The following is a 22,535-nucleotide window of genomic DNA, read 5'->3' as shown; positions in this document are numbered from 1 at the left end:
AAGGTAGGGGCCCAGCTATAATTCCTGTACTCGTGGTTGCATTTGCAGGAGATTTTTATTTTTGTTAATAATGGTCAGTTCCGCATCTGTCTTCTATGTACTTTCTGAGCCAGTTTTATTTGGCCCAGCATGTACATCCGTACGCCCTTCCCATTTCAGTACACTCCAGCACTTTACATTTTTCTTCTTATTCTTTTTTTCTGCTCCTTCGCCCTCCCTCTTCCTTTTTTCTTCGTCCACCTCTTCATTTTTCCCCCTGCTTGTAACCTTAACCTTCACGGAAATGGCTATCTTGGATACCACCCCGACTGCGCCACCGTTATTACCTGACTTTCAGTACCCAATACACAGTGGACCGGTTCATAAACGTAAACGATTCCGAGGATGATGTCGTGTATCAGCGAAAACGCGAAAAAATAGTGCTTTTACAATGTGATCTACTTACACAGCTGAGGCTACATCGCCGAAATGTAGTCGTAAACGTTAACGGATCCCTCATTATTAAGGATGGAAAACTACGACAGGCTTAAACTGCGGTTGTTCTGACAGTAGCCTTTGTCACTTAAGATAGTAACAGCGTTACCTGTATGTTAGGTGTGTTACATACCCGTCGGGCGTTATGTCATTTCAATTGCTTTGTCTGCGTATGCTGTCAGTGTCTTGCTAAATTGACCTAGAAATCAGCTGTGAACCGCCCAGAAACTGAGTAAGTATCTATGAAGGATCGCGTAATCTACGGAACATTTTTGTTCTAGTAGTTATTCTACCTTCCGTTACTTAAAAATAAAAAAGTATTTATAGCAAAATTTAAACTGTCAACCTTTAATTCAGGCTTTATTAGAAAACTGTTAATTAGTCACCTTAAACAGAGGGAAGTTCTGGCAAAAATGAAAAACAGTACATAATTAATCATATAGCACTAGGAAACGCAGTTCCGTCAAAGAAAAAATAAAATTAAAAGACAATGCCGAACAAAAAGATATTAAACATCATTTCAATACTTTGTCAAGGTTATATAAAACTTTTTTTTTTGTTCATAAACAACTGCCGCACTTATCAGTAGTAACGGGGAAGTCTTGGCTTCGATCATGACGAATAACGTTCTAGTGAGTGTAAAATAATAGTAACAATTATATAGACTATTTAAAAGCGTTTATTAACGACTCTGTCAACAGTTCCAGTATTTATATTAGGCGACTAGTTTCCAACCCACAGGCTGATTTTCAAGCCTTCCCTAATGAGGCTGTACTGAAAGTACCTGATCTTAGTAATAAACATCAAAGTGGCAACACATGCATTATAAAGGATTGCCGAATGAATGTCACAGTCCACAACGTGCCTGTTACCAAATCAGAATCAAACTCGCTGGTAAGAGGGACATTTTAATTGTGACGTTCATTCTGGAAACATTTATAAAGCTTGTGTTGCCTTCTTCATGTTTATTATTAAGATCAGGCACTGTCAGTATAGCCTCAATAGGCCAGGCTTGAAAATAAACCTGTAAGGTTTGAAACTGGTCGCCTAACTTAAATACTGCAAATATCGACAGTGTCGTTAATAAACACTTTAAGAAAGTCAATAAAGTTGCTGGTTCCCTGTCAACAAAGTGTTGAAACTAGAAGAGAAGTCGTCGGCTCCCAGTTTCTCACGCACACATTCATTTATACTTGTTTTGCAAATAAAATCGCCTTTTCTTGCTGCTACTTCATTTATTTTCCCTAGACGTGTTCCGCCTTTTTATTGTTCTAAGGCATCGTCAGTGGGATCTATAACGATAAACGTCGCGATTTTTTATGTAAATATGTAATTACTTACGGTTTACTGTGATGTGAGCTTCCTGTCATCCGGTCTGGAGGTCGCACTATCACTTTATTACCGACACATAAGCACAATTTTGTATTCAGAACATTTTCACACTGTTCACCATGTTCCTCCTTTTTTGTGGTATACTATTATGCTTTCTCCACTCGATATAGCTATTTCTTCGGACACTATGCTTTTAACAAAGTAAATAGATAACTACGTCTTTCGTCCTTTTTGGTTTGTTTGCCTACGGTTGCCAACCTAACGAAGTATATGTTCAAAACCAGCTTCTATTCATGTTACTTATATCGTGTGTGTGTGTGTGTGTGTGTGTGTGTGTGTGTGTGTTTGTGATGGGGAGAGGATTGGTGGTTTGAGTTGTTGTAATCTTTGTTGACGGCTGATTTGACTTTTCGTTTCAGTGTTATGTGGAAGGGATCATGGATACGCAAGTGTAAAGATGGTTGGTGGTATTATTATTATATTGGGTGGCATTACTATACTAATTCTCTTCGGGAATGTTATTCTATTATGTTACCTATTAGTGCAAACAATGAATTATTTGGCATGTGTACTTCATCATTCAACATGGTTTTCTTTTCTGCTTTGCTTTTCTGTACGTAGTAATTTTCTTGCAGGGTCAGAAGGTGCTTTTTATTGTTGATTCAAATTATTTTCATGTCTTCTTCTCTACTGGTTGGTTTGTGGTTATGTTCTTTTATGTGTTCTGCAAATGTGGAGTGGTTTGTCCCATATTTCCACCCCTTCATGTGTTTTTTGTATCTGACATCAGATGTTCTACCTGTCTGTCCTATATAGCTGCCTTCACAAGTGTTACACTGTGGTTGATATATCCCTGCTTTCTGGTATATGTTTCTGTTTTTTGTCCGTTTTGGAGTGAATTTTTATATACGATTGTCTGTTATGTATGCTATGTTAATCCCCGCCTTTTCAAAATGTTGGTAATTTTATGTGCGAGTTCGTGTTTTATGTCATTGTGTACCATCTTGTGTTTTCTTTCATCTTTTCCTGATTATTCTGTGTAGTTGGTATGGGACAGCGCGTTTGTGTTTGGTGGTGTTGTGTTGTTGTCGATGGTTTGGTGTTTTGTGCTTTTTTTTTACTTTTAATTTTGTTGTTTAGCTTTGTGACTAAGGTACTGTTGTAACCACTGGGAACTGTTTGATACTATAAAAATAACAAAACTGTATTGCTATTGATCCCAATGACGATGTATTAGAGCAAGGAAAAGGTGAAAGGCTTCTGGGAAGAATAAATTAAATTCCAGCAAGTAAAGGCAGTTTTAAGAATGAGATTTTCACTCTGCAGCGGAGTGTGCGCTGATATGAAACTTCCTGGCAGATTAAAACTGTGTGCCGGACCGAGACTCGAACTCGAGACCTTTGCCTTTCGCAATCAAGTGCTCTAGAGCACATGCCCGCGAAAGGCAAAGGTCCCGAGTTCGAGTCTCGGTCCGGCACACAGTTTTAATCTGCCAGGAAGTTTCAAAGGCGGTTTTATTTACAAAACAAGTAATTCAGTGCCTGCTGCAGAGTATGGCCACGCAAATAAACCTGACATTAATTTATGTTTCTTTCTATACCGATGCTACGAACAGTGTCTGCAATCCTACCATTTGCTTCGTCATTTGTATACTGTACCAAAACTACCGAACCGTAGTTTTGGCAGAGCGCAACTCTACTCATGATTCAAATCGGCCCTCCGCCGCAGCGTTACCATCACTCGAGCGTCAAAGGACTAACAAATGCGCCCCGTTAACACAGCGAGCCTTCTGCGCTCCGTAAAACGCATGATGCCTCACTATCACCGGGCAGTTACCAACAGCGGACTAGGGAATGCAGTAGACCGCAGTCACGGTCGTCAGCGGATCACGCCCAGTTCTTGCGGCCACAGACTCTCTGCAGCATCTGAGCTGTCACGTAGCCGTCAGTCCCCGCCCGTACGCATAGCTGCCGGGTGAGAAGGAGCGCGTGGAATGTCCGCTGGGAACCGATGGCATCAGTGATACGTTCGACCCGCCGGAATCCGACTACACGCGGACGCGGCACCCGTGTCTGTGCTACCGAGGGGCCGCGTCGGCTAGCCCAGATGCTAGCTCCAACACCTGCTGCAGACACGTACACCCATTTCCAGCAGCTGTCAGCCACCAGCCTTCGAACGAGTCATCAGCAGGGCTGCCACTGCACAGCCGACAAACGCCCTCTACTGATTCAGATCAAAAGGGGGAAAGGAAAGGGGAGAGGGGGGGGGTGAATAAGCCGTGATATTCAGCACATGCTGCTACCGCACGAGATTTAGTATTCTGTTTGTTACACGAAGTGGCGTTCCTATATCGTTGCATTCAAGTCCGGCCGCTACACAAACGTGAAGCTGTATAAAAAGGAAACTATTTTAAAAATCATTGCCGGTCGGAGTGGCCGAGCGGTTCTAGGCGCTACAGTCTGGTGCCGAGCGACCGCTACGGTCGCAGGTTCGAATCCTGCCTCGGGCATGGATGTGTGTGGTGTCCTTAGGTTAGTTAGGTTTAATTAGTTCTAAGTTCTAGACGACTGATGACCTCAGAAGTTAAGTCGCAAAGTGCTCAGAGCCATTTAAACCATTTTTTTTAAATCATTATAATGTTAATATTATCCAAAAGGAAGAATTTTTTACATGTTGCAGCCCTGTGAGCAACTGTAATAAATTAATATGTCAAAAATCGGCTTCAGTTGCGAAATGTTACTGGTCTTTAGCCAGGTTTCAGCCAGAGTAATCCAGCCTTCTTCAGAAGTATAAAATCAACTAATACATTCCAGAATGTATTAGTTTATTTTATGTTTCTGAAGAAGGCTAGATTACTCTGGCTGAAACCTGGGTAAAGACCAGTAACATTTCGCAACTGAGGCCGATTTTTGACATATTAATTTATCCAAATCGGACTCTCAGTGGCGTTAGTGCTGCGTGCTCCCACATTTTCCTCCCAGACCCCAAGGTAGTCATGTACTTAAAGTGACGAAAGTCGTGGAATAGTGATATGCGCACACGCAGATGGCGGTAGTATTACGTACACAAGGCACAAAAGGCTCGTGTAATGTCGGAGCTATCATTTGTACTCAGGTGATTCGTGTGGGAAGGTTCCATAAGAGATTATGGCCCCACGACGGGACTCAACAGACTTTGGAAGCGGAATGGTAATTCGAGCTACAAGCATGTGTCATTCCATTTCGGAAATCGTTTGGGAGTCCAGTATTCCGAGAGCCATAGTGTCAAGAGCGTGCTGAGAATATCGGATTTCAGGAATTACATCACACCACGGACTACACCCTGGTCGATGACGTTCACCACGGAAAGCAGCGGCGTTTGTGTGGAGCTGTCAGTGCTAAGAGACAAGCAACACTGCCTCAAATAACCGCAGAAATCAAAGTCGGACGTACGACGAACGTATCCGTTAAGACAGTGCATTGAATTTGGTGTTCATGGACTTTGGCAGCAGACTACCGATGCTAGTGCCTTTGCTAATAGCACGACGTCGTATGTAGCGCCTCTCCTGGGCTCGTAACGGTATCGGTTGGACTATAGGCGACTCGAAAACCGTGGCCTGGACAGACGAGTTCCGGCTTCAGTTCTTAGGGGTGGATGGAGGATTCGAGTGTAGCGCAGACCCCACGAAGCCATGGACTCATCAACAAATCACTGTGCAAGCTGGTGGTGGCTCTGTAATAATGTGGGCTGTCCTTACATGGAATGGACTAGATCCTCTAGTCTAACTGAACCGATCATTCACTGAAAATGGTTATATTCGGCTACTTGGCGGGCGTTTTCATGAATGGAATTTTTACGAATGACAATTCACAACGTCACCGGACCACAACTGTTCGCGATTTTTTTGAAGAACATTCTGTACAGTTCGAGCGAATGATTTGACCACCCAGATCGCTCGACATGAATCCTATCGAACATTTGTGGGCCCTAATCGATAAATCAGTTCGCGTACAAAATACATCACCGGCAACACTTTCGCAGTTATGGACGGCTATACAGACAGCATGGGTCAATATTTCGGCAGGGGTCTTCCAACGATTTGTTGAGTCCATGCCATGTAGAGTTGCATCACTACGTCTTGCAGAAGGAGATACGACACGCTACTAGGAGGTTCCCGTGACTCTTGTCACCTCGGTGTATTTTCTGCCGGTTTCAATCTATATTTTCACCATCAGGAATCATAAAACTGTTGTTTCTGCCTATTGCTGTGCCCTCAATAATAGAAATAAAATTGTAAGTTGACATTGAGTCTGTTGTGTATGAGGCGGAACTATGGGCCTCATGGAAAAAGGGTGACCCGGCTGAGTGACGCAATATGACTGTTAGCCTGATCACGAGGTGTGGCCATTAATTGCACACTTTGATCACGTACGCTGACGTGAAGATCAATGAACCATACTGGACGGGATGTATCTGTAACATCTTAGGTGATTAGAAAGTTAGTAGACAGGAATACAATTAAATACTTAGCTTTAATTCAGCATCAGCAGTGAACGTCGATCTTGGCTTTGTACAATAATACTTACAAGTGCCGTTATAGACTGAACTGCGAATAGTTTTTTACAATTCTGATTGCTTCACACATATAGATCAATTGTCAATGCATAAACTGTATGTGGCGCCTGGCTAGATTGTAGCTACTGACTTAGTTGAAGACTATGCTTACTAGCGTCTCTGCAAATATCTCTGAAGCTATAACAAGTAAACCATTCCTATTAAAGTCTGCTGTAGAGCTGGCCAATCAAATCCTAGAACGCCAGGCGCTCCGCCTCGCCTATCGCATCTGCCTCCCATCCCCCACGCGGATCCTATATGACCTCATCCCGTTCCCGCACCTCCTCATTTTCCTCGAACGGATACGGATCCTCTACACCTTCCACAAACTTGATCCTCCTCACCAGCTTGTCTCTCCCATCCCCTCCCACCCCCGTCCGCTGCCGCGCCTGCATTCCCACATCCCACCTGCTCTCCATCTCTCCACTCTCCATACCCTCGCCCAAGGTGGTTTTCACCAACTCCCTCTCCCTGATGTTGCCCTCATCACCTCCATCTACCTCTCCAACCAACTTTGATCCTCCTCTACCACACCCTGTGTTTTTTCCCCAGGACACCCTCTCTCCTTTCTCTCCCTCCTCCCTTCCTCCCTCCCTCCTCCCCCTGGGCTTCCCCTACCCCCCTACCTTCTTTCCTCCCCCTCCCATCTCCTCTGCCACTGGCATCTACACCCTCCCGTCTCCCTCCTCACCCACCTTTTCCCCTTTTTGGCAGGTCCCCGGACTCGTAGACGTATAGTGAACTTTCACGCGCCGGAGATCATAGCCTAATGTTTGTGTGTGCCGTCGTGTTCGTGTTCCAGTGTTTCATAGTTTGTGTTCCATCGTTCGCGTGTGTCGTCCCTGTCTTCTCTGTGCGTGTCCACGTTTCTGAACGTTTTTATTTTGGACACGGCGCCCGTGAACGGCTCCGTGTGTTTTAATTTTGTATGTCTACGTCTGTATATCCACCATGTCTGTTTTCCGATTGTCTCCTTTTGCATCATTAGTCATCTCTGCGGCCGAAGAGCGGCGTAGTATGCCGCTGCTGGCCTACCTGTATCAAGTGTGAAAGTGAAAATGACAATAAAGAAAAAAAAAAGAAAAAAAAAGCTGGCCAGTGCGCTAGCTTGTCTCGTAAGACCAGCCGGGTGGCGGCGTTCGGTCTGCTAGCGTCGACAGTGGCGACTCGCGGGTCCGATGTGTATTGACGGACCGCGGCCGATTTCAAGCCTACAACCTAGCAAGTGTGGTGCCTTGCGGTGACACCACAGAGTCACTAACATCAAAGAGGTAAAATGCGTTTGTAAACTCATATACTCTTTGCGTTACAGCAGGTTACAGACAAAATGCAGGACGTAAGAAAACCATTATTTATTGTACTCGTGGATCTATAACAAACGTAATATGTTAAAAGTAGATGTCTTTGACAGACTTACAACGTATGAACTATGTCTATATCAAAGAGGCATCAGACGCACAAATAGTGAAGTACAAGACGCTTACATACAGAAAGGGCAACCTCGGTAATGTAACTCTTTAGCAGAGTGTTAGATCTGTATGCTGAGAAACGCATTGAGAAATATAAAGTGGATATGGAAGGGGTAAAATTAATCTAGTGAAATCAAAATACGATATGCTGTTGAATGAAGATAAACTCCAAATATCGTTAGAAAAAATGAACAACATCTTAAAAGAGAACTATAAGATGATAATTAACAGAATGGTGGCCGAAATTGCGAAATACACGGGTTCCCAGGTAGATGCTGTGTTTCTTGACTCCCGCAAGGCGTTTGATACAGTTCCAGACAGTCGTTTAATGAACAGAGTAAGAGCATATGGACTATCTGAACAATTGTGTGATTGGATTGAAGAGTTCCCAGATAACAGAACGCACCATGTCATCCTCAATGGAGAGAAGTCTTCCGAAGTAAGAGTGATTTCAGGTATGCCGCAGGGGAATGTCGTACGACCGTTGCTATTCACAATATACATAAATGACATTGTGGATAACATCGGAAGTTCACTGAGGCTTTTGAGGATGATGCTGTACTATATCGAGAGGTTGTAAGAATGGAAAATTGTACTGAAATGCAGGAGCATCTGCAACGAATTGACGCATGGTGCAGGGAATGGAAATTGAATCCCATTGTAGACAAGTGTAATGTGTTACGATTACATAGAAAGAAAGATCTTTTACCATTTAGCTACAATATAGCAGGTCAGCAACTGGAAGCAGTTAATTCCATAAATTATCTGGGAGTAGGCATTAAGAATGATTTAAAATTGAATGACCATATAAAATTAATCGTCGGTAAAACAGGTGCCAGACTGAGATTCGTTGGAACAATCCTAAGGGAATGCAGTCCGAAAACAAAGGAAGTAGGTTACAATACACTTGTTCGCCCACTGCTTGAATACTGCTCACCGGTGTGGGATCCTACCAGTTAGGGCTGATAGAGGAGTTAGAGAAGATCCAACGGAGAGCAGCGCGCTTCGTTACAGGATCATTTAGTAATCGCGAAAGCGTTACGGAGATGATAGATAAACTCCAGTGGAAGACTCTGCAGGAGAGACGCTCAGTAGCTCGGTACGGGCTTTTGTTGAAGTTTTGAGAACATACCTTCACCGAGGAGCCAAGCAGTATATTGCTTCCTCCTACGTATATCTCGCGAAGAGACGGTGACAATAAAATCAGAGAGACTAGAGCCCACACAGAGGCATACCGACGATCTTCCTTTCGACGAAAAATACGAGACTGGAATAGAAGGGAGAACCGATAGAGATACTCAAGGTGCCCTACGCCACACACCGTCAGGTGGCTTGCGGAGTATGAATGTAGATATAGAACACCAGTCAGTAGTCATTAAAGTTAATGATATAGAGGCAGACGTTTACGTACCTTTATACGAATGAGTGCTGTCTGTTCCTTTGGACATGTCCGAAAGAACTGACAGCACGCGGAATCCCCAGCTGTGATACACATTATGTAATTTTAGGTGGAGGGGGGAGAAAGGAAAGGTAAGGAAAGGAACTAATGAAATCAGCAGCATCGGGACGTGTCGCGGAATCCTTCCCGCCTTCCCTTGTCTTTCCTTTCTCCACCCTCGTCCTTCAGTTGCAGATACTGCATGGTGCCTGATCTTTGGGACCTGCCCACTCATCTCTTATAGTGTACCTGAAAGATGATGCTTTCTCTGATAGCTATACAACAATTCAAGCAAATCACATTAATGGTATTTATTACAAAAAATAGATTGACAACACTTAACTTTGGCGTACAAGGACGTGTGGCAAGCAATTGGCGACTTGCAATTAATCAATACCTAGCGCTATATTCAACGTCGTTGACAGTTATCACATACGTTCCTATTGGTCACTAATAACGGTTCTGCCAGTGCCTCTGCGTGTGAGCGTCTTCTACTGTCCGGGCGAAGCTGGCAGGAGCGGCGCTTATTTTTTCTTTTTGTAGAGGCCGCTCCTGCCGTGGTGCGGTCCTAGTCAGCGAACTATTGGCTGACGTCGTCTCACAGCCTTCTCTTCTCTGACCTTCTTCATCTTCGTGCCGGCGCTTGTCGTTACGCCAGAATACGTTCTTATAACTGATTCACCACGACGGGCAATTAATTCATAATCTACCGTGTGGATGCACATTTACATTGGACCTCCAGGGGGGGGGGGGGGGTGTAAAATTAGCGAGCATGGACGACATGGACGGAGACTGTGGACAAGTGGCTCTGGATGGAAGTGTGGGTCGGCTTGGTACCGAACAGAGATAAGTTCCCGCGTTTGCGATGAACACTCTGTCCAGGTGGCGCGGAGGTTAACACAACTCCCAAGGAAGCTGGAGATACCAGTCTTGAGTCCCCGTCCAGCACACATTTTTCACTCGTCGCCGCTGATTCTGCATGAAGTCCCAATGCAGCTGGTATCATTAGCTCTTTCACTTGCCTTACCTCTCTCCCCACACCACTGGCCATTAAAATTCCTACACGAAGAAGAAATGCAGATGATAAACGAGTATTCATTGGACAAATATATTATACTAGAACTCACATGTGATTACATTTTCACGCAATTAGGGTGCATAGATCCTCAGAAATCAGTACCCAGCACAACCACCTCTGGCCGTAATAACGGCCTTGATACACCTGGGCATTGAGTCAAACAGAGCTTGGATGGCGGGTGCAGGTACAGCTGCCCATGCAGCTTCAACACGATACCACAGTTCATCAAGAGTAGTGACTGGCGTATTGTGACGAGCCAGTTGCTCCGCCACCATTGACCAAACGTTATCAGTTGGTGAGAGATCAGGAGAACGTGCAGGTCAGGACAGAAGTCGAACATTTTCTGTATCTAGAAAGGCCCGTACAGGATCTGTGACATGCGGTCGTGCGTTATCCAGCTGAATTGTAGGATTTCGCAGGGATCGAATGGAGGGTAGAGCCACGGGTCGTAACACATCTGAAATGTAACGTCCACGGTTCAAACCGCCGTCAATGCGACCAAGAGGTGACAGAGACGTGTAACCAATGGCACCCCATACCATCACGCCAGGTGATACGCCAGTATGGCGATGACGAATACACGCTTGCAATGTGCGTTCACCGCGATGTCGCCAAACACGGATGCGACCATCATGATGCTGTAAACAGAACCTGGATTCATCCGAAAAAATGACATTTTGCGATTCGTGCAACCCGGTTCGTCATTGAGTACACCATCGCAGGCGCTCTGGTTTGTGATGCAGCGTCAAGGGTAACCGCAGCCATGGTCTCCGAGCTGATAGTCCATGCTGCTGCAACCGTCGTCGAACTGTTCGTGCAGATGATTGTTTTGAAAGTCTCTTCGGGTTTGCTGCCGGATCCTAAAATCAACTTGACTCGATATTTCGGCGATCCAACTGTTCGCCATCTTCAGGAAATGCTGCTTCTGCTGATGAGTCCCGCTGAGAACTGACGCAAGATTGCAATTCGACGTCCTATATACGCCACCGTTCAGTACACGGTGCATGCGCCACCCGTCACGGTTTCTGGCTTCCAAAACAGGGAGGCGGCGCCGCCCTTAGTGAAACACTGCTGGCAACGATATATCGCAATCAAGGCCGCATCGATGAACGTTCAGTTTTGATGCGAGATAATACAGGATTTCACGTTTTGCTAAGAGGAAACCCATTGTCCCTGTTGATTAAATTATCAGCCAACCTAATTTCAATCGCCTCTTTATACACACCATTCCAAAAACCGGAAATGTTGGCAATTACAACAGTTTCCTCAAATTTCATTTTGTGTCCCTCATTTAGGCAGTGTTCTGCTACGGCCTATTTTTCCGGCTGTTGTAACCTCGTGTGACGGCGATGTTCCACACACCTGTCATTCACTGTGCGAATAGAACGGTGGCGTATATAGGACGTCGAATTGCAATCTTGCGTCAGTTCTCAGCGGGACTCATCAGCAGAAGCAGCATTTCCTGAAGATGGCGAACAGTTTGATCGCCGAAATATCGAGTCAAGTTGATTTTAGGATCCAGCAGGAAACCCGAAGAGACTTTCAAGACTTATTACGCCGGGAAAGCCTACGTAGTCACATCAAGTACCTCTACGGGGAGGAGATGGTGAAGCTTGTACAGAAGTTAGATAAACTTCGGAGGAAGAAAGGAAAGCTGTTGAGTACACTCGCCTTCTTGCTGAGATGCCATGACGAAGGTATTATTCCTAATTTCGCCAGATTTATTCATTTTATTAACAGTAAGAGAGCTAATAGGATTAAGGAACGTGCAAGCCAAGCTCTTTTAAGACAACGCATTCGTTTTACCCGTAGACAGCTGGATATTGTTTCCAAAGATTTATTTTATTTACATTTGAACTTGTCATCGCAGTTTTCAAGGGATGTTTGGCAGTGGGTTGATGATTCCACGTGGGCGCTATCAGATTGGACACATAGGAGCGCCGTTACCAGACAATCCTCGAAATTTGAACGGCTTCTTTCTCGTTCTACAGCATCAGAAGTGGATAAACGTCGGCGTACTGTGATTAATCTCTCTAACAAGGCGTTGGATGGGCCCACAGTGTCGATATTGGAGAAAGGTTTAAATTTTTCGCCCACTCCCAAGAGACTTCCTATCACAGAGTTCATTTGCTCTGTAGAACAAGCAGTACACAGCCTACTCGAGGATCAAGCAGAGGAAATAAGGCAAGAAGTGTCGCACACATTACGTCGGGCTCGACCAACGCGGGATAACATCTCTTCCGCAGAGAGAGCAGCCATTCGTTCCCTTAAGAATGACGACGAAGTAGTAGTTTTACCAGCTGACAAGGGGAATGCCACGGTTGTAATGACGCGGGATGATTATGTCCTAAAAATGGATTTACTTCTCAACGACCCGGCGTACAGAAGACTATCTAATGACCCCACAGAAAGGATCAAACGTAAGACACTTTCACTGCTGAAAAAGAGTTCGTTGTCAGATGATTTACGTAAGAAACTTCATCCTGATGCTGACGTTCGGCCTAAGTTGTATGGTCTGCCTAAGTTGCATAAGGAAGGGGTTCCCCTACGCGCTATTGTTAGTAATTTGGGTGCACCGACCTATAACCTGGCAAAGTATTTATCATCTGCTCTCAGTCCATTTGTTGGCAAATGTGAACACCACATATCCAGTTCGGTGGATTTTATTCGACGATTGGGATCTTTGAAGTTGAGTCCTTCAGATCTGTTAGTGAGTTTCGACGTGGTATCCCTATTTACACGAGTTCCTCTGGAAGAGTCCCTTAGTTTGATCAGTGAAAAACTGGACGAAGAGCTGGTGAAGCTTTGTCGTCATGTGCTGACCTCCACGTATTTTTTATTTAACGGTAACATTTTTGAACAGAATGACGGAGTGGCTATGGGTAGTCCTTTGTCACCCATAGTCGCCAATTTATTTATGGAGGACTTCGAGGTAACGGCACTGAGGACTTCAGCTTTGCAACCAACGTGCTTCTGGAGATAAGTGGACGATACCTTCTTCGCATGGCCGCATGGACGTGATGCTCTTAACAGGTTTTTGGACCACTTCAACTGTCTTCATCCCCGTATCAAATTTACTATGGAGGTTGAAAATGATGGGATGCTTCCATTTTTAGACGTAATGGTTTATAAAAAACCAGATGGAACTTTGGGACACAGTGTTCACCGAAAGCCGACACACACAGATTTGTACCTGCACCCTCAGAGTTGTCATCCACCACACCAACGTAGTGGCGTCCTTAGGACCTTGGTACGGAGAGCATATGCCATTTCCGACGCAGACAGCTTAACCCAAGAACTTGAGCATTTGATGACTGTTTTTAAGGAAAATGGATACACCGAGAAACAGATTCGTCGGGCTATGGAATTTGGACCGTCTCCGGAGGTGTTCGAAGAGGAACATAGATCTGTGGCCTTTCTTCCTTATGCTGGAGGCTTACCGTTTAAGATTGGACGAATTTTAAGGAGTTTTAACATCAAGAGTGTGTTCCGTCCACCCTCTAAGATTAGGGCTCTGCTCGGCTCTGTGAAGGATGATTTGGGACTTAGGAAACCCGGGGTGTACCAAATCCCGTGTCAATGTGGGAAAGCTTACGTTGGCCGTTCTATTCGCACAGTGAATGACAGGTGTGTGGAACATCGCCGTCACACGAGGCTACAACAGCCGGAAAAATCGGCCGTAGCAGAACACTGCCTAAATGAGGGACACAAAATGAAATTTGAGGAAACTGTTGTAATTGCCAACATTTCCGGTTTTTGGAATGGTGTGTATAAAGAGGCGATTGAAATTAGGTTGGCTGATAATTTAATCAACAGGGACAATGGGTTTCCTCTTAGCAAAACGTGGAATCCTGTATTATCTCGCATCAAAACTGAACGTTCATCGATGCGGCCTTGATTGCGATATATCGTTGCCAGCAGTGTTTCACTAAGGGCGGCACCACCTCCCTGTTTTGGAAGCCAGAAACCGTGACGGGCGGCGCATGCGCCGTGTACTGAACGGTGGCGTATATAGGACGTCGAATTGCAATCTTGCGTCAGTTCTCAGCGGGACTCATCAGCAGAAGCAGCATTTCCTGAAGATGGCGAACAGTTGGATCGCCGAAATATCGAGTCAAGTTGATTTTAGGATCCAGCAGGAAACCCGAAGAGACTTTCAAGACTTATTACGCCGGGAAAGCCTACGTAGTCACAGATGATTGTTGTCTTGTAAACGTCCCCATTTGTTGACTCAGGGATCGAGACGTGGCTGCACGATCCGTTACAGCCATGCGGATAAGATGTCCGGCATCTCGACTGCTAGTGATACGAGGGATCCAGCACGGCGTTCCGTATTACCCTCCTGAACCCACCGATTCCATATTCTGCTAACAGTCATTGTATCTCGACCACCGCGAGCAGCAATGTCGCGATACGATAAACCGCAATCGCGATAGGCTACAATCCTACCTTTATCAAAATCGGAAACTTGATGGTACGCATTCCTCCTCCTTACTCGAGGGATCAGAACAACGTTTCAGCAGGCAACGCCGGTCAACTGCTCTTTGTGTATGAGAAATCGGTTGGAAACTTTCCTCATGTCAGCACGTTGTAGGTGTGGCCACTGGCGCCAACCTTGTGTGAATGCTCTGAAAAGCTAATGATTTGCATATCACACCATATTCTTCCCATCGGTTAAATTTCGCGTCAGTAGCACGTCATCTTCATGGTGTAGCAATTTTAATGGCCAGGAGTGGACATAATAAATACCTTTAAGAACTTAGGAAGTAAAATCAGATCAGTTGGCAAAAGTTCATCTGAGATGAAGAGCAGACTTACGCAGGCCTAATACTGCAAGACAACAGATGCTGCCTGTAGCAAGGAAGATAAATGTGGAGACCAAAAGAAGATGAACTGAGAGATCTGTCTGGAGCGTGGACTCACATGGTTCGGATATGGCGATTGGCGCATGAGACACAGATATCTGAAGCCATTTTGAAATATGGAGCTGACGGAGGTTGGAAAATATCTCATGGAAAGCAAAATTCGCAAATGAAGAAATTTTAAAAGAAAAGATAGTAGGAAACATGTTACCGACAGGATGGTAAAGAAGAGATCAATTAATTGGCCACTTCTAACAACGCAAATGTTTTCTTGTGAATGTAATGGAAGAAACGGTCCAAAGCAACAGAGGAAGAAGACGTCCTGGAGCGAAATACTTCAGAAATATCAGATATGATGTACGAGTAGGCTACAGAGAAGAGTGAAGAGGAAGAATTGTTGCAAACGAATCTTCGGGCTGAGTCTTAAGAAGAACAAAATGTAACTGCTATCTCATATTCACTTCAGTTACGTAAAGTAGAAGCGGATATCAGGGTGTGAAAATTGTGTTCCTTAATGGCTTCCTATTGGTTTATTTTTGTTAATGATGCCACACCAGTATTTATGCCTTAGAAGCGTATTACAAACTCACTGTACTGCATAAAAATGGCTTTCTTTAGAATTTTTGTGAGTCATAGGAACTGTAACGCCGGAAATGCATATCCTCCTATTTCCATCTGCTGCATTATAAATTTTTTCCTTATTTTGTTACCTGAAGATATGACATTTCTGTGTCTTTATATATTGCAATTGTTTTACTGTTTATATACACTCCTGGAAATTGAAATAAGAACACCGTGAATTCATTGTCCCAGGAAGGGGAAACTTTATTGACACATTCCTGGGGTCAGATACATCACATGATCACACTGACAAAACCACAGGCACATAGACACAGGCAACAGAGCATGCACAATGTCGGCACTAGTACAGTGTATATCCACCTTTCGCAGCAATGCAGGCTGCTATTCTCCCATGGAGACGATCGTAGAGATGCTGGATGTAGTCCTGTGGAACGGCTTGCCATGCCATTTCCACCTGGCGCCTCAGTTGGACCAGCGTTCGTGCTGGACGTGCAGACCGCGTGAGGCGACGCTTCATCCAGTCCCAAACATGCTCAATGGGGGACAGATCCGGAGATCTTGCTGGCCAGGGTAGTTGACTTACACCTTCTAGAGCACGTTGGGTGGCACGGGATACATGCGGACGTGCATTGTCCTGTTGGAACAGCAAGTTCCCTTGCCGGTCTAGGAATGGTAGAACGATGGGTTCGATGACGGTTTGGATGTACCGTGCACTATTCAGTGTCCCCTCGACGATCACCAGTGGTGTACGGCCAGTGTAGGAGATCGCTCCCCACACCATGATGCCGGGTGTTGGCCCTGTGTGCCTCGGTCGTATGCAGTCCAATTGTGGCGCTCACCTGCACGGCGCCAAACACGCATACGACCATCATTGGCACCAAGGCAGAAGCGACTCTCATCGCTGAAGACGACACGTCTCCATTCGTCCCTCCATTCACACCTGTCGCGACACCACTGGAGGCGGGCTGCACGATGTTGGGGAGTGAGCGGAAGACGGCCTAACGGTGTGCGGGACCGTAGCCCAGCTTCATGGAGACGGTTGCGAATGGTCCTCGCCGATACCCCAGGAGCAACAGTGTCCCTAATTTGCTGGGAAGTGGCGGTGCGGTCCCCTAAGGCACTGCGTAGGATCCTACGGTCTTGGCGTGCATCCGTGCGTCGCTGCGGTCCGGTCCCAGGTCGACGGGCACGTGCACCTTCCGCCGACCACTGGCGACAACATCGATGTACTGTGGAGACCTCACGCCCCACGTGTTGAGCAATTCGTCGGTACGTCCACCCGGCCTCCCGCATGCCCACTATACGCCCTCGCTCAAAGTCCGTCAACTGCACATACGGTTCACGTCCACGCTGTCGCGGCATGCTACCAGTGTTAAAGACTGCGATGGAGCTCCGTATGCCACGGCAAACTGGCTGACACTGACGGCGGCGGTGCACAAATGCTGCGCAGCTAGCGCCATTCGACGGCCAACACCGCGGTTCCTGGTGTGTCCGCTGTGCCGTGCGTGTGATCATTGCTTGTACAGCCCTCTCGCAGTGTCCGGAGCAAGTATGGTGGGTCTGACACACCGGTGTCAATGTGTTCTTTTTTCCATTTCCAGGAGTATATATATATATATATATATATATATATATATATATATATATATATATATATATGTTGATTTGTTTTGTGAATATTATTTGTATTTATACGCTGGATCTGGCCTAGGGAAAGCTACGCTATCGAACGAATACATCGATAGGTCGTGTGGAGAACCAAAGTGTTTAGGATCTTTGGTAGTGTTAACTCTGTCGCGTGGAGCGCGGGCAGAGGGAGAGTCTGGCTAGGGTGGTGCAGAGTAGCAGGTGTGTTGTGTGAAGCTCCCGCGAGTTGCCGCGCTTTCGGGGTTTGGCAGCATGTAATTGCGGTCGACTTGCGATGATGGTTTCTGACATGGTGTCGCGGGCGGGAAGCATTAGCTGGCGCACTTCAAGAGCCCGTTTCGCCTGGTGACCGTGTCGAGAAGAAGGCGCGCCAACATCCAGATTCTGCAAAAGCGGCGGCCGACAATGAGTGACTGTCGCCATCTTCTCAATCGACGGCTTCAAACCTTCAATCAACCAACAAGGATGACTGGAAGCACGTAAAGTTTTAGAACTGTATGGCAGACCTCAGCTTTTCAAGCTTTTAAAATTGTTGCATCACAAAATTACAGCAACTTAGCATGAACGTTTGTTGCTCATTGTTCCAATTGCATTACCAAGCAGGGTCCCTTCCTTTTCCGGAATGAACCCGAGTGCCGTTGAAATTCAAACGCCAGCATCATTCGATTTCACTGCTTTAATTTCAAAGTTCAGTTAAGGTATTCATAGCTGGCTACAATATTTACATTACACAAGCACAAATTAAGAGTGCGAGTTTTGTTACCGTATTTTAGCTTACCTGTGACTGCAGCTCAGCTTGGTACGTACTAAATTTTACTATTATTAATTGGTCAGAATCATTTAATTCAAGTTCAAAGTTAAATCTCTTATTTCTAAATTGCGTAGATTGAAGTAGCTTTTGAAATGATTGTTGAGGTAGTCCTAGACTAACCGTATTTTACTGAATTTCGATGTGCTTCAGAAAGCTCACTATTAACTTCAGTCACTAAATTAACTTTCGATTTTCAAGTTTTATTAATTCTTTTGCTAAATTAAGTCAGAGTGTAGCGAAATTTATTACTTCTGACAAACTTTCAGTTTTCACACTACACGTGTCAACCTTCAGTTGCCACGCTTCTAGTGCTAACTATATGTGTAGTAACCTTTCTTTTTCAGTTACTATAGTAATTGTCCTTGGGACTAGCGACCGTAATTTCCCCCAAATCTCAAATATCTAATTACCGCTAGTTAATTGTTAACGTAACGGCCGCACCTTTACTTTCTTTATTAACTTTACCCCTTTTCAAAATTAATTTCCACCAGTTTCATTAGCATTTTTCCTTTCATTTAGATGTAACCCTTTCCTCCCTCTTTACCGACAAATTAACTTCGGTGACGATTGCTTTTCCCAAATTTCCATTAGGTATACGCGGTTTAATTTTTCACTGTCATTAAGGTCGATAAGTGAGGGGGAGGTTACAGAATCTCCTGCACAAAATGTTCTGAACTAATATAAGACCACGTGGAAAGGAGACGGACTTGTTAGCCTGCTGTTCGGTCAAACTTAACTACGATAACCTGTGCTGTTCCTTAATTACTATCTAAGCTGTAGCTCCAGTTACCACATCTCCGGTTTCTCCGCCGATTCTTGATTTGCTGTCTTATTATGGCTTCTAGCTTATACTTCACTTGATGGAATTTCATTAATCTACCACCGTTTGTGAAGCGTACTATAATACGTTTGTATGCGACTAGTCCTTCATCAGCTAGTGAGAACAAAACAGCAGCGAAACGTTTAAAACCGACATCCGTCTTGGGGTGGTACTGGAATGAAGGAGGAACGTTCACGAAATTGACCGAAAATAGCAATTTTAATTTGTTTTTTATTTATTAATAGTACTCATGGACTATAAGTTCCCAAAGTTTCAATGATCAAGTCGCAACCGAACTGCCAGAAAAATAACTAAATGTGTGACGCGACTGTACTGCAACCCCAAAGTTTTGAAGCAATATTTCAACACAAGCCCGCTGGGTGAACAACTATTCCGTCGGTTACTTACAAACAAACGTGCACGGGACACATATAGAAGACTGTGAATCCTGATTTCTAAAAAAATTTTGTTCATGACAGAATGCAGAACCCAAATGAGTTTCTAAATGCTCCCATATGGAATTTATGCGCTAAGGCCACATTTTCATCCGTCACAGTTGTCAGAATTGCAGTTTGTGATGCAGTTCTTGTATTTAATGACTGAAACATAGGTGGCTTGAAGGTATTAGAGAGAATGGGCTTTAAGACAGGAAATTTCACTCAAGACATCTCGAGAAAAATAGATCTGCAGCGCCTCTCGACGGTTGAAAAGTCAGTTGAAGATCTGCTAAAGGGAAGTAGACAGAAAACAAGAAACTATGAGATAAGCAATGAAGAGAAAGAGGACCCTGAGTACAAATATGTGCCCTTCTGAAGAGATGACATCAGAAAAAACTGCCTGTTGTCTTCTGCCTCGGGTTTTTCGGCCGACGATTGTTTGATGATTTTTCTGACGTTTCACCAGCACGAATGGCTGGCATTGTCAAGGCTTCGCCCTCCATTGCTGGTGGTCCAACAGGTTTGACAATGCCAACCACTGGTGCTAGCGAAACGTCAGAAAAATCATCAGACAAACGTCGACCGAAAAACCCAAGACAGAAACCAACAGGCAGTTTGATAACAAGTGTCTACGAAAGCCTTAACAAATTTGTTTAAGAAAAAACAGGAAGTCGAACTGTAAGTTGCATTTCCACAAAACTGTGTTTTTTAAAGTTCATGTACGTTTTTCTCAGAATCTATGAACGCTAGAATCATGAAATTTTGTACACCTACCTCTATAAACCCATTAAATGTTGTCGCAGGAGTAAGTTTTTAAATTCTGAGTTAAAGCTGAGAAAGGGGCAAAGTGCTTTGAATTGTGCATGAATTTTATATTATACTTACACAGTAATAATTGAAAAATTATTAAATTTCTCCTATTCGATACATTCAAAAAATTTCATAAGAGAAGCTTGCTATATGCAGAGTCAAATGAAAACCTTAAATATTTTTTAAATGTTATTTATTGTGCAGAAGTGGTACATTGCTGTATCACTTTTCAGCATAATCTCCCCCACTCTCAATGCAAGTCCTCCAGCGCTAACAGAGTGCATTAATTCGTTTAGAAAAAAATTCTTTTGGTAGTCCACGCAACCACTCATCCACTGCGTGGCGTACCTTTTCATCAAAATGGAACTTCTTTCCTCCCATTGCGTCTTTGAGTGGTCCAAACATATGGAAATCGCTTGGGGCAAGGTCTGGTGAGTATGGTGGATGAGGAAGACAATCAAAATGCAGGTCTGTGATTGTTGCAACTGTTGTACGGGTAGTGTGGAGCCCGGCATTGTCATGTGGCAAAATGACACCTGCTGACAGCAATCCACGTCGCTTTTATTTGATTGCAGGCCGTAGATGATTTTTTAGGAGACCTGTGTATGATTCACTGGTTACAGTGGTCCCTCTAGGCATGTAATGCTCCAAAATGACGCCTTTTTCGTCCCAAAAGAGAGTCAGCATAACCTTCTCTGCTGATGGTTCTGTTCGAAACTTCTTTGGTTTTTGTGATGAGGAATGGCGCCATTCCTTGCTCGCTCTCTTCGTTTCAGGTTGGTGGAAGTGAACCCAGGCTTCGTCCCCAGTAACGATTCTTGCAAGGAAGCCATCACCTTCTCGGTCAAAGCACCGAAGGAGTTCTTCATAAGCATCAACACGTCGTTCTCTCATTTCAGGAGTCAGTTGCCGTGGCATCCATCTTACAGACACTTTGAGAAACTGGAGCACATCATGCACAATGTGGTGTGCTGACCCATGACTAATCTGTAAACATGCTGCAATGTCATTCAGTGTCATTCGGCGGTTTTCCTTCACTATGGCCTCAACTGCTGCAGTGTTCTGTGGAGTCATAACTCGTCATGCCTGACCTAGAGAAGGAACATCTTCCACTGAAGTCACGCCATTTGCGAACATCGTACTCCATTCGTAGACTTGCTGCTGTGACAAACATCCATAACCGTACTGAACCTTGATTCGTCGGTGAGTTTCAATTGGTTTCACACCTTCACTACGCAACCAACCGAATAACAGAACGCTGTTCTTCCCTAGTGCATGTCGCAAGTATCTTTATACTGATACTGCGACGGAGTGTGTGTATCTGCACTATGCCGCCACCTACAGGCCATTCTGCACGCTGTTTGCAGCACGCTTACCAACATACAGGATAACGGCGCGAAATTTCGATTTCTTATTACAAATTTAAGGTTTTCATTTGACTCACGGTGAGTCATATATATATATATATATATATATATATATATATATATATATATATATATATATAAAGAGTGGTTAAGAGGAAAGCGGCTCACCTGAGGTTGGACTCTTGGCGACTTCCGTCCCCACGGGTCGTGGTACTGTGGGGTCCGGCATGTGTGTCAGCAGCGCGTTGAAGAAGTTGTACAGCTGCAACAACGGAAAAGCAAGCATCGGTCATATGTCGTACATGGAAAATAACAAGAGCAAACAAACAGTCTACTGTGATTTACTCGCAAGTCCCCTATAGGTAGTTTTAAGCGAAAAAAAAAACTGAGCAGCGACAAGGGCCATGAAAGAGCCTATAAGGAAATGAGTAGTGGTGTTCTCAGTTAGTTACATGTTCCGTTGGTGATGAAGTCTTCTCGGGTTATCAGCCGAGTCAAGGTGTCATTCAACGGCAACGTTTCAGCAAGTTTCCTACTTGCCATCTTCAGACTTGTCGAAACGCTGTTGGAGAACGACTCCTTCACTCGACTGATAACCAGAGAAGACTTCATCATCGAGATTCGCCGAGGAAGTCTAATATCTATTTCATCATTTGAATGATTATGGTATCTAAATCATATCCTTAGATATCCATAGACATTTCAGATGTCACTTCACGTGTTTATTAGCACACATCACTGTCATTTTTATTATGTAAATTAATATCAGAATTGGCCCTTAGACCCAGAAACATTTTGATTTAATTCTTTACTTA

At 44.5% G+C, this 22,535-nt stretch overlaps 1 protein-coding gene across 1 annotated transcript in view; it reads right to left on the bottom strand.

The window, feature by feature from the left end:
- Window positions 1-22,535, bottom strand: part of LOC126175053 (serine/threonine-protein phosphatase rdgC) — a 1,927,531-nt gene that overhangs the window by 705,062 nt on the left and 1,199,934 nt on the right. Inside the window, exon 5 of the mRNA XM_049921565.1 lies at window positions 21,889-21,982. Coding sequence (XP_049777522.1) covers window positions 21,889-21,982 — 94 coding nt within the window. The remainder of the gene's footprint in view (window positions 1-21,888; window positions 21,983-22,535) is intronic.

This window comes from Schistocerca cancellata, chromosome 3 (genome assembly GCF_023864275.1).
Source record: "Schistocerca cancellata isolate TAMUIC-IGC-003103 chromosome 3, iqSchCanc2.1, whole genome shotgun sequence".
NCBI lineage: Eukaryota > Metazoa > Arthropoda > Insecta > Orthoptera > Acrididae > Schistocerca > Schistocerca cancellata.
Note: the sequence above shows the minus strand (reverse complement) of the source record. Positions and strands in the feature narration are given on the sequence as shown.